General features: G+C 35.7%; 1 protein-coding gene across 1 annotated transcript in view; it reads right to left on the bottom strand.

Annotated features, from left to right (window-relative positions):
- Positions 1–1,432: 1,432 nt before the first annotated feature.
- CCDC138 (coiled-coil domain containing 138) overlaps positions 1,433–13,429 on the bottom strand; it is a 28,660-nt gene continuing 16,663 nt past the window's right edge. Inside the window, exons 10-11 of the mRNA XM_062515070.1 lie at positions 3,693–3,831; positions 1,433–2,580 (exon numbers count right to left, since the gene is read on the bottom strand). Of these exons, the coding sequence (XP_062371054.1) occupies positions 2,409–2,580; positions 3,693–3,831 (311 nt within the window). The 3' untranslated portion in view covers positions 1,433–2,408. The remainder of the gene's footprint in view (positions 2,581–3,692; positions 3,832–13,429) is intronic.

The following is a 13,429-nucleotide window of genomic DNA, read 5'->3' as shown; positions in this document are numbered from 1 at the left end:
TAGGATACCTTTGGTAAACAGCAAGGGTGATTACAATTCTACAGTATTCAGGCTTGTAAGAAAAAAATGATAAATATTTTTCTTCATATCTGGTAGTCTGTTCTGGTATGAAAACTGTCTCAACATGAAGAGATGCAATATTCTTGTTGACTTCCTCAACAAGGGGACTCTCACAGCTGTTAAAAAACCCCAACAAGTCAAAATTGTATGTTAATTCTTTATCTTTCCTTAAAGTAGTAGGCTGTGACTACAAGAAATTTTCTTTATCTCATGCCAGTGATGGTAGTTCTGGAGACCTACACACAAATAAGACAAGGCAGACTGTAGGCAGTTTGAAGCTCTGTGTTCTGACTGATCAGCTCACAAAAAGTGAGAGCTCCTGCCTTTCTTTTAATGGCAAGTGGTCATCCCATCTCTCCCTCCCCCTCAAATTCTCTCACAAAAAATGGTTGAAAAATTATATTCTCTGGATGGAGAATACAGAGTTAACATCAGAGCACACCTCTGAACACAGAGGTGTTTGGCATATTTAAAATATCATATTCCTCTGCAGGAAACCAGAAAACTGCGATCACATACACCATGTTTCCTTAGGGAATAGGGAGCTGCAGGAAATAGCTAGAGCCAGTTAACTCTTTCAAATGGCTCTTCTTGTAGACAGTTTTCTGGAAGAAAGGTAAAGTAGAAGAAATTTAGATACTCATAGTATCTAAATGCCACAAAAGCAGAAAAAAACCCAGAAAATTCTAGATTGTCTGTTAGAGAAAGACAATGTAAAGAGATGCCCAAAGTGTGGTAAACTTGACAGGAATCTATCATTTCCAAAAGCCAAAACAAATGCACAAATGACAGCGGGGAATGCAACTGGCTTCCTCTATTCCCCTTCCCCACAGAGACTGCCAAGGTCACTCAGGGGAATGATAACAGGATGGGGATGTTTGAGCAAGGCCATGACAAGGGCTGGGGTGGGCTGGCTCAAAAGGCAGATGTTCAAGGTAGGGGTGCCTCTTACTAGACCAGGTGTCTCAATGCCCCATCTAACCTGGCCTTGAAAAATCTGCATAAGATCAAAATGATTAGTCTAATCCTTAGGTCATCAATATAATGCATCGATATTTAACAGAATGAAAACCCCTTTTATTTTGCATTTTTACAGAAACCTAACATTTAGATCATGAAAACTTGAAATTAGCTGTGATTCAACTTTCCAGAGCAATACTGTATGTAAACCACAAGGGACCAGTATTAAAAGCTACACCATACTCTATGGGCTCTTTTAAATGCATTACCTTTGCCATTACTGGATGATCACTTTATGTTAAATTGGGATCCCAAGGAAGATTAGTAGATTAACAAACTACAGCAATGAAGGCTGAAAACTAAGAGCACAATCAACATTTCTGTGGAGATAAGAAAGCTAGGAACTGTCTACAGGTTTTTCCATTTATTGATTTTGTAGTATTTTTAAATGGTAGTAGATGGACAAGCACATGAAGACTGGGAATATTCTTCCCTAATAATAGGATTTTGTCTCCAGCTAAAGATATATGCAAGTTTTTGCACTGTTTGTAAATTTGACAGAAACCCAAAACCACTGATGATGAAACACTTCAACACTTTCAAAATGTAATTGATTGTCAGAAAATGCATTTAGCAGTGATTAGTGTTATTTAAAAATTACCTAGAATTGGTTTCATATTCATATTCAGAAAACAAACGTGGGTACTGTGAAGATGGCATTGCAAATTGATAAAATACAGCAGAAGCAGTAAAATACAGTAATTTTATGTTACAGATTACTATTGCCAGATATTTTAAGAAATGCTTTCATTTACATTTGCAAAGATATTACCATCCAAAGCTGCACTGCACAAGGCAGGATAAAATACTAAATGTTACATAAATACAGGAAAAGATCAAACTAAGAAATTCTGAAACCAATACATTCAATACATCTCCTTATGTTAAATTACAATGTGGTTTGCAGGATTATCAGAAGATACCTGTCTGCTACTTATCAATCATAAAATAAATTAAAGAATTTATAAAACTCTCTGAAGAGTCAAAAGTAACTAAAATTCATACCTGTAAGGAAAGACTGCTATTTCTGATCTGCTTACTCTAAGGATTCAGCTGCTTACATTGCACAAATCATTCCTAACAGCAACATTATTTCACTTCTCTAGAAAATATTGAAGAAAGCCATCTAGCATATTACAAAGTTTTTCATTTTCCTTTTTATGAATGAGTAAAATGTGAGAATCCACACGATACACAGTGAATTACACAGTACTGAGGTGCTGCTTAATGCATTTATACAAATCAGTAAGAAAACCAACTCCAAATTTCAAGTAACACAGGCAGTTGGTATAAATTAGACAGAACAATAATTAGATTGAAAGCTAGTGCTAGTCACTTGCGCTTAGACTGGGGGAAAGAGAGCTACTCCTCAAGAATTCCAAATTCAGCAGAATTGAGTTGAGGTTTATACAGAGGAAGGTGTGATCTGGATCAATAGTTCTACGCAGTTCTTGGAACATCTGATGAAGACCAAACAATTTAAACATCTTCTTATTGCTTCTGCAAAAGATTTTGAATAAAATAATTTTCAATTGAAAATTGAGAAGTTTCCCATAAGCACTAAAGATGCTACAGAAAAAAGTACTTTTAATGAAGTAAATGTGCATTATTTTGAGTATTTCATGTAATTCTTTACATATGTTTCTAAGCATAAGGTTATCAATGCATGGTGAGAAAAAAAATTGGCAAAAATTAACAAAAAACCATCATTTTTCTTGAGTAAGTGATATGTTCACATAGTATAATGACAGCTCAAGGAAAGGCTTTTCACTCATGTGAAGTAAGATTTCAGAGAAAAATTTTAAAAAATTAGGATTTATAAACCTATTTTACTTTTTTTTACTAGGAATTTACTAGTAAATGCCATTTATAAATTCTATTAGACTGTTTTATAGGAAAACTTCTTTCATAGAGTTCAATTTTATTCCTTACAAGAAATGAAAACCTCAGTTTTGTCAACAGCTTTAAGTCCAATGTAAAAAATTACTCCGTTTAGACATCCACTTACACAAATGAAACAACCCCACTGAGCAATGTCCCACTGAAGCTCAATAGCTCATTACTATTGATATGATGACCTTTATTACAATGAAACAATAATCAGTAAGCAGTGGGAATGCTGTTTTAAATGAACATTCCCAAAAGGGCTTAATTGGCTCAAAATCTTAATTTTTTGAAGGAAATGAAAACTGATGAAGCTTGAATGCAAGTCAAAGACAAGACTAAATTTTCAAAGGAGCTTACTACTAAGCATCTGAGTAAAGCAGAAAGTCTAGGATTCTCTTCTAAGAATTCTAGGCATTTTTGTCATCTGCAGACATAAGGAATAATTCCTCTTTAAGTCTGCACTGTGAGGCTTTTTTCTAGTTTGTACTCTGCAAATTGAACTAGATTTATGTGCTAATTGAGAGGCTTGTCTTAAATCTCAACGACAGAAACAGCTATTTAACAGCTATTATCAAATTTAACTGCTAACATTAAAAGCTGAGCATTGTATATGGTGGAGGGAATAAACAGGAAAACATAGAAGAGTTTTTGGAAAAAAACAAATAACGGTCTCCAAGTTCATTAACCTAATAATAGGTAACAGAATAATGGTAATAAAGGATTACTTTATTCTGGAGAGCTTTTGCAGTATAACACTGAGCTTTTCCAGAACTGCAATATCTAGCTTAGAACTTTGAAGCAATACAGAGCAAGTCCGGAAGAAGGATTCATTACTGCAGGCTTCCAGGAAAGGCTGTAAGGAACCTGGAAAAGGAAATAATTTCAAAATTGTATTACAGAGTTCAAGGCAGAAAAAATAACTGCTATTGATATCTTTAGAAGACCTTAAATGCTTCGTGTTGCGCAATGATTAGAACAACCAAATATTTCAGTTCTTTTGAACATGTGTTGCAAAAGTCAGGTAAAACAAAAACTGAAAAAATGTGGGGTCCTAAGAATTCTGACACTACTGGTCCCTGGATTAAAACTGTCTATTCTCTTGGGAACAAAGGAAAACAAGAAACAGAACCATTTTAAACTCAAATAAAAATTCTTACATTGAAAATGTTTATGCAATGCTCATTTATGATGGATCTTTCCTTTAGACCATGGAAGGGGAACATTGAACAGAGCAAAAAGACTCAGAAAGAAATATTTTAAGCGGCTGCAAATCACATGGACCGGGATAGTAAATATAAGAGACTGTGTGAGACCTGAGAGTCTTTCATTATCATTATACTGTCCCTGTACTCAGTTTCAAGAGAGGAAACACAATAATTAAGAGGCAAAAGTAAGATCTGTACAACAATTAAACCTCTCCCTTAAAATAGTGGATGAGTTTTTATGTCACACTGAAAAACATTTCCCTCTACCCTGTTTCCCCAAAATCTAGTAACTTCAAAATAAGGTTAAATCTGTTCCCTGGTTATCTCATTCTTGGTTCTGATATTACAGATTAATTTATAGCAAAAATATAAAGAAAAGAAAGAAAAATTTGTTTTTTCTTAAAATAACAGACTTTCATATACCACAGGGTCTTTGCATTATCAGAATATACACATAAGGAAAATAATCACATAATGTTAAAATATTTAATGTGTTCCACTTAATAAGAAACTGCAATATGCAAATAACAGCATCACCAACAAACAAGACATTAAGAAAAAATCATATCCTGAATACTGTAATTTATAAATAGCATATCAAGATATTTTTATCAGTACAAAGAGGACTGGATGTATGTTTTGGTAAAAATTTTCCCTTTCCTCAAGCAAGGACATACAACTTATTACATGTAACAAGTAGCCTTGGAGTGAATTCAAGGTTTTAATTTATTTCAGAAGGTTTACTGATAAAAAATCTGAAGAAATGCTACAGAAAGCTGTCTGAAATAGGGCTTTAAAGATAAATCAACTTGTCATCTGAAGTCAGCTCGAGGGCCTAGATAACTAATTTCCTGAGCTGGGCATTTTTTCTGAATATTCAGCAAGGACCCAGTTATTCCTATTCCAACAAATGACCAAGTGCCACCTCCTTGATGTACAGGAAATTCATGAGACTTGTAGGCCATTGCTGGTTCATACCCTCAAATGAAGAGACTGAGAAACAGCAAATGCCTTACCACAGATCAGAAAAACTATGGCTACACATAATCTTTCCTCTCTTTTTGGAAGAGGTGCTTTGGCAAACTGATTTAAAATGCTGGATTCAACAGGTGGGATCCACAACATACATAACGGAATGTGTGGATGGAAATCATACAGATGCAGGATAATAACAGAGTTTGGTAGCAAGAGGCCAACCTTGCAGCAATAACAACTGATGTTCTATAAAGTTTGGAAAAGGCAGGCAGATGTTTCATGGTTTGCACAGCTGAAAAGTATCCTCTGTTCTTCACCCAAAGCAATGCAAAACAACAATTATTCAGAGATATGCATTACCAAGACAATAAATCACTATAAATTAACTGCTTTTGCTTACATCTACTTCTGTGTTTCTTGCATTCTTTCTACCATGTTCAATACACCTATGGTTTTATGCACATTGTCCTCTCAATTTTAGTACTACTTCCAGTTACAATTTACTGTCTCTTAATGGTAACAGTAATAAATGTAAAACCAGAATGAAAGCAAAGTAGAAATAAAGCAGTAATCAGTGAAAAAAAATATAAGCAAATACACTATTTCTCATTTTATTTCAGCTTATGGTCTTCAAGGCATACCACTTGTAATATTTTTTCAGTATTTCTGTACTTTCTCTGCAGGAGGTATTATTTTTTTCCAAAACTGTCATATAAAAAATCCTCAGGGCTATCTGTCAATTACAGCAAACAGAAAATCCTTAGAGGAGTTCACCACATGTGCTACATTTAGTGATACGTGACTGACATACACTCAAGACTTGGTGCTCTTTATTGAGCCACTGCTCTCTGTGACAGAACTCTGAGGTTATTAAGTACATACAGCAGAATCTTAAACCTGGAAAAATAATTAACTAAAATCTCACTTCTGGTATGATGCTGTAATGCCCTAGTGAGTTTAACCTGTTAAAATCCATGAGAAGTGGTGACAAAACTATGAACAGAAAGAGCACATAAGCAAAACCCAATGAACACAAACTACCATCCTAAAAGTGCTTCTTGACCAAGTATTTTTATCACTGAAGAGTGTTTGAAGTAAAATTTCTGTACAACAGCAGGAAGAGATAACCTTCTCTAAAGCAATGAAAATCAAGGGTGACAATCAAGGCCTTATGTAGTCTATAACTTTATGTATGTAGTATTATATAAGTAATAGCTTTATATAAGGTAATTCTATAGAGCTACAAATTTATAGAAATTTTTCCAACACTTGCTGGTGTTCCCACAAATGACTGCCTATTGCCAAGAAACAGAAATGGTCGGTCCTACCACCTGCACTGGGCCACTGATGAAATGTGTTTTAACAACAACAACTTGAAACATCTCTTACTTAGCAAAGATGCTTATCAGGAAGGGAAGAAAAGAAAAAATAAATGTATGAGAACATTGACCTTCAAGAAGCAAACTGAGAAAGGCTTTTCTTTCTATTGTCTGTTAAGACAACAAATAGCTTTAAAAAACTCATTTAGCATGACTTCTGGCTCATCTGACCTCTGATTCATGAAAGATCTGAAGGCAACAAAGACTGCTTGTATGAACAGCGCAATCCTACAATTTATTCCTATAAATACCCTTAAATAGCCATAAAAAGCTTTTAATTACTTTTCTGCAGAGTAAACAAATACCACATTTAGCTGACCTGAATATTTATTTGCTGCCCTGCTCTTACTGGTTCCTTAAAAATAATACTTTAATAAAGCAATGCACACCCACACATACATGCTGTAAGAATGTTGTGACTTTGAAGTTTATAAATAAACATAAAAGACAACATTACTTTTAAGACAGATGATTTTTCCTGTAAAACAGAAAAGGTGGTAAATAATGTCTAAAAGTTTGCAAAGTTAATCATGTGAAACCCAACTGCAAAAAGCACATGTTTAAATGGACTTTTTGTACACTGTTTACATATTCAAGTCAGATAAGCTTTTAAAGATTATATTCTGAGTGATCAGAAAATGAACAAAACAGATATACATTTCAAATGCATCTCTAGCTGATTAATATAAGATAAGCTTCACATTTTTTAAATATTTTGGTGGCCTAGATTCTGCTTTATTTAACTATTTTAGAAAAAAAACAATTAGAATTTATTCTGATAGGACTTTGTCACAATTTAAAATAATCTGCAAAAGCCTCCAGTGGTATACTTAAAAAATTGGAGCATGCTATACTTGCATTAATTTAGCTTGATTGGTAGACTGTAACAAACAATAAGGAACTTATCACTGTTGACAGAATTCATATGAAATTTACCCTCACACACAGCATAGTCTCACCAGCTATAGTTACCCAGATGATTATTTTTCATTCATAAAACTATGTTACTTCAGGATACAAAATGACAACTCTAAGTTAACGTTTTAACAAATTAATGATTACAGTTTTGCCTCATTTTCTGAGAGAGAATGAGCCCGGAGAAAGGAGAACACATCTCAGCAATGCAAGTGAATTATGCAGTAGTGTCCACTAGTGTGGAGAATTCATCAAACACTAAAGTTAACTGTGCACCACAGCAGAAATACTTCAAAGGCAACAGCAACATCACTTGCTTATAGCCAACTGCCTCTAAGAGTCACCTACAAGATTTGAATCATTTGCTGAATTTAACATTTTCTCCTGTAATCAGTAGCCAGGACTGTTCAGTGTCAGTGAACCAAGCACAGTGTAGGTGCCTGCACAGGTGACACTGAGTTAACAGAGCTCATGTGGCAATTTCAGCTGGTCACCACAATGTGCTGACCTCAGTAAGATCTGAACTGCTCTTCAGTTTCCTAGGATGTGCAAGACATTCAAACAGACATGGGACAGGATGTATAGGAAACCAATTTCATTCTCATATTGCAACTGGAGATTACATCCAGAAAAAAATTGTGATAGCCCTGCATTTTTATGGTGGTTTTTGACTGTCTAGAGCTTGATGAAGGTAATGACAGGGGTTAAGTGTTTGGGGCTAAGAATCACGGGAAAGGCCAAGGCAGACATCCTGATGGGAGTCTGTTATAGGCCACCCAACCAGATTGAAAAGGCAGATGAACTAGTCCATGAAAGTCAGGGAGATGTCTCATAATTCCTAATTGTTCTAAAAGGGGAATTCAACTTACCTGATGCCTGCTGGAAATACAACACAGTAGAGAGAAAACAGTCCAGGAAGTTTCTGGAGCATGTGGAAGAGAACTACCTGACACAGCTGGTGAGGGAGCCAGTCAGGGAAGTCTCCCCATGGGTTCTGCTGTTTGTGAACAGAGAAGGACTTAGGGTGATGTGATGGCTAGAGGCTGTCTTGCACACAGAGATCACAAAACGGTAAGAGCTTTTTATTCTTGGAGAAGTAAGGAATGAAGCCTGCAGGACTACAAACTAGGACTTCCAGACGGGCAGACTTTAGCCTGTTTAGGAGACTGGTGGAGGGAGTCCCTTGGGAGTCATTCCTGAGGGGCAAAGGAGTCCAGGAAGCCTGGATATTCTTCAGAAAGAAATCTTAAGGCCCAGGAGCAGGCTGTCCCCATATGCCAAAAGACAAGCTGGTGGGGAAGCTGACTGGCCTGGATGAACAAAGAGGTTTGGTTAGAACACAAGGGGCAAAAAAGTTTATGGCCTTTGGAAGAAGCAGCAGGCAACTCAGGAGGACTGCAAGGGTGTTGTGAAGTTATGGAGAGAGAAAATCCAAAGGCCAAAGCCCAAGTAGAACTTAGTCTGGCTATTGGTGTAATAGACCAAAATGTTCCTATGAATACACTAACAACAAAAGGAGGGCTAAGGATTATGACTATCCTTTACTGGATGCGAGGTGGAAACATAGTGACAAAGGATGAGGAAGACTATCTAATGCCTTCACTGCCTCAGTCTTTATTTGGACCAGTTATTTTCCAGGTACCCAGCCTCCTGAGCTGGAACACAGGGACAGAGAGCAGAACAAAGCTCCCATAATCCAAGGGGAAATGATAAGCGACCTGATACGCCACTTAGACAAACAAACAAACTTACTGGACCAGATGGGATCCACCAAAGAGTATCAAGGAAACCAGTGGGAAATGCTCATCAAGCCACATTCCATCATTTCCCTGCAGTTCTGGTTAATGGGGAAGTACCCGGAGGCTGGCAAATGTGGCACTCATCTACAAGAAGGGCCAGAAGGACAATTCAGGGAGCTAGAGGCCTATCAGCCCAACCTTAGTGCCAGGGAAGGTCATGGAGCAGGTCATTCTGAGTGTCACCACATGGGCAGGGATCAAACAGTACAAACATGGGTTTATGAAAGGCAGGTCCTGCTTGACCAACCTGATCTCCATCTACAGCAAAGTAACCTGCTTGGTGGATGAGGATATTGGATGACTGTGGATATTGTTTACCTGGACTTCAGTAAAACCTTTGACACTGTTTCCCACAGCATGCTCCTGAAAAAACATGGCTGCTCAAAGTGTGGAAGACTGCATTGGTGTGTAAAAAACCAAATAAATCCCCAAACTGGCAGAAAAAAAAAAAAAAGTGAGGAAGCAGCACTTTGCAAAGAGAGAACAGTCAATGAAATGTATTTGTTGGATTTAGACCAAAAAATGGAAAACTGAACATATGTGCCCTGCAGTAAAAATCTAAAGGTATTTTCAGGAACTAAAGGAGAGAAATAAAAAAGAAAATAAAACGTACTATAGTTTTATCTGCAAGTATGTGTATAGGAACTACAGTTGTTGAGACAGAATAGTCAGATATTTCTGTTTGGTAAATATATGCCACAGCAGTTATAACTAATCTAGACTTCAATACCATTTAAGAAAGTAACACGTAATATTATATTGCAGAAAATGGGGGTTAGTAAAATGGCTGGAAGGTGTGTTGTGTAAGGAATTCACTAAAATGAACTTCAGTTTTAAACACCAGTTCTTGCAATTGTGCTTATCTGGGGTACTAATCAATGACAATGGCATAAAGGTAGGAATAGTCTAATGAAGTTCCATGATGGAACTGCCTACTTAGAATGCAGCAGGTATAAAATACATGGAAATCAGAATTAACTTATTTGCTAGAATAGCAGAAGCATAAAGTTGATATACTAAAAATCAACCTACATTTTTCCTGGAAAATCACTGATTATCAGTAGATCAAAGGAGAGATTTGATCATCAGAGGATGAAAGCTTTTGCTGTGCTGACTGAACTCAGTTTGTAAATGAGCAATCAACATGGTCTTACCATTAAAGACTGATTCTAATGAGGCCTGACAGAGAGAAAAAAACATTTTACAAATAACCCAGGTAGCATTTTAAATTGAAGTTGTACACTACTATGGATTACTTGTTCAAGAAGCCAGAAAAGGCCCAATGAAATACCAGAATCACAGAAAGAATCACAACTCTCTCAGCACACACCTGAAGGGGCTTTGCTCCAAACACAATGACAAACTCTAAGAAAACCTTAACATAAACAAGCATCACTTGGCATCATCACCTGTAGCTCTGTAACATTAGACTACAAGTAAGCAGGTATATAAAGTCTGAGCTGTGACAATGCATAGATGTTACTCAAACAACAATTTTTATTTTCCACTTCCAAGGCAAGTCTTTCTTTATGGAATTATTTCAATTTTGGCATTGCTCAGAAAAAAGCTGGCTAAAAAATACACTAGTTCTGATAGTCAGATACAAAATGAGTATAAAAATATTTTTACTACTCAGATTATTTTATGGAAAACTAAAACTTCAATTTTTAAATTAAAAACATGCAAATTTATTAAATAAGAGCAAACAAGATCTTACTTGAAAAAACTTTAATGTTTTAAAGATTTCATAACTTAAATTGACTGGAAAGGGGATGTGTATATCCAAATACTGATATAAACAACTCTTTTTAACATCAAATACTTTTTAAAAGTTAGCATTCACATCTACCTTCAAAATTATATGCTGCTTAAGAACCACATTATTACCCTAAATGAACAGTGAAGCTTTACTTCCAAAATGGCTACTTGGCTCTACATAACTTTATATTTAGTGGTTCCTTCTATTTATTCCTTTGGAGTGGATGAGACAGGGGTCCAATTATCAGAATGGCTAAGCATTACATGACTGTTATTAGAAGAGGGAGAAAATAACGACACAGATGTTATTTGTTATTAGAGAAGGATACTTCATACTAAATTAATGTAATCAGAATCAAAGTATTCAAACTAAATTCTAAATTGATTAACAAAAGTGTGTGCAAGTCTTGGTGTACTTGCTTGATTTCAGCACATATAGGTGGGTCCTAGCATTACCTAGACTGCATTTAACAGAGATCCTTTTCTGTGGTTAAAGTATTAAACTGAAGCTTTTACTAATCCAACAATTATCCACTGTTTTCAGACGAACGAATAAAAATTACAAAGGTAAGATAGGATAATAGAGGAAAGATTTCCTTTAAAATGGTTTGTATTTCAGCATTCATGCCACATAAGTGGTAAATCATTTCTATCACTATAGCTCCAAAACACGAGTCCTCAAGACAATTTCATATCTGCTTTTCACACAGGTGAGGAAAATCCGACCTTAATACAGTATTCACAAACTTGACATTTTTATCCTTTCAGTAGTGCAGAATAAATTCACTTATAAAGCTGCAATCCTGCAAGGTTACCAGTCAAGATACTATTCTGGAAAATGTTGAATTTTAACCTGTTTAAGCATACTGGCATTTTATACTCCATGCCTTCACTACTTGTAGTATGCAAAGTCTCAAAATGCTAAGACTCAAGAGGAAACATTAAATGGCAGGTTTGAGGTTTTTTGGCAAATTCTGGCTATTGACTTTTTAGAAGTACCCACAGAACAGTGCACGTTGTAGAATTCCTAGCATCAGTTAAGAAAGCATTCCAGCAAAAAGGAAAAGAGAAGTGTCCTATAGATAGTCAATGTAAGAAGACTTCAGTTTACATGTAAATAAGCACAGCTTCTTACTATGGAGAAAATCCTTTTATCTTCACTGGCTTCATTAACTTCCCTATGAGACGAGTGCATCTGAACACAGACTTGGTTATCCACGACCATAATATTTTCTTCCAAAAAAAAAAAAGTTAAAATTAAAAGTAAGGTTCAGTGAATGTATAAATACAGCTCGTTTTTGCAGTTAAAGTTCTTCAGTTATGTCAATATGGTTAAGAAATCACACTAAAGCTCTACCAGAGAGTGCCACAACTTACAGTAAACTCGAGAGCATCACTCAGATTTTTTTTTAAATGTGCTCTCATTTTGATTTGAGAATAAGTACACACTAATATAAAAACATACTCTCTGCAAAGCAGAAATAAGCTTGAAGACAAAGTACATTTAAGTTTTATTTAAAGCAAATGCCAGTGTTTTGTAATGTCCAGTGAGCAGATAAGTTTTGATTTCATTGAATGAACTTAAGGTTGAGAAAGGGGAACCTACTAATCTACCTGACAGCAGTCAGATATCACTACAGGAGGAGTTTAAGATATAAGATGTCTTTAAAGTGCAAAAGGTGAAACTGAGGCAGGGAGCTCTCTGCCAACAGATTTCAAATCAGGCATGAACCAGACAGCAGTTAACAATGGTTATTTTTGATAGGTGAATATAAACTCACTACATCATTTAAAACCCTTTTAACTGATTCACAAGTTAAAAGAAACAGTAAAGCATGTGAGAAGACAGAAAGAACACTATTGAACCAGATTGCATATGACAAGTATTCAACTACAATGATGTGATGTTCTTCAATACCCACAGAACAAATTTTCTTGACGAGGTCATGCTACTTATTACTAGATTGTTTCCAGAGAATGTTTCAAGTCTGGTATCCAGGAATTCTCTTAAAGAGTGTGCTGCAACTGCTGTCCTAGAAACAAGATCTGCCAAGAAAAGAAATCTGTAGTCTTAGGGAAGGAGCTTTGGGGTATGAAGATACTCTGGAAGCTACTGCTTCATACTATAACAATCTGGATGATTAGAAGTAACTACTACTTTAATTATCAAACATTAATTTTTAATAGTAATTTTCATGGGAAATGGTAAGAGCTTTGTTAAGCAATAAATACATTGTATACCATTTAACTAAACTGAAATATCAGCATGTAGCAGTTAATGTTTTGCTCTCAAAATTTCAAAGGCAGTCAGAACACTCCGCATTTGTAGAAATCTATCACAAGCCATTCAGCATTTTAACGAGATACTAAACCTACTTTCTATGACAATTCTATCAGAGAAGGTTTTGGTTTTAGATCTGTATTCAGAAGG

The sequence above is a fragment of the Cinclus cinclus genome, chromosome 2 (assembly GCF_963662255.1).
Source record: "Cinclus cinclus chromosome 2, bCinCin1.1, whole genome shotgun sequence".
In the NCBI taxonomy this organism is placed as follows: Eukaryota; Metazoa; Chordata; class Aves; order Passeriformes; family Cinclidae; genus Cinclus; species Cinclus cinclus.
The sequence above is the reverse complement of the archived record's forward strand: the minus strand, read 5'-3'. Positions and strand labels throughout refer to the sequence as shown.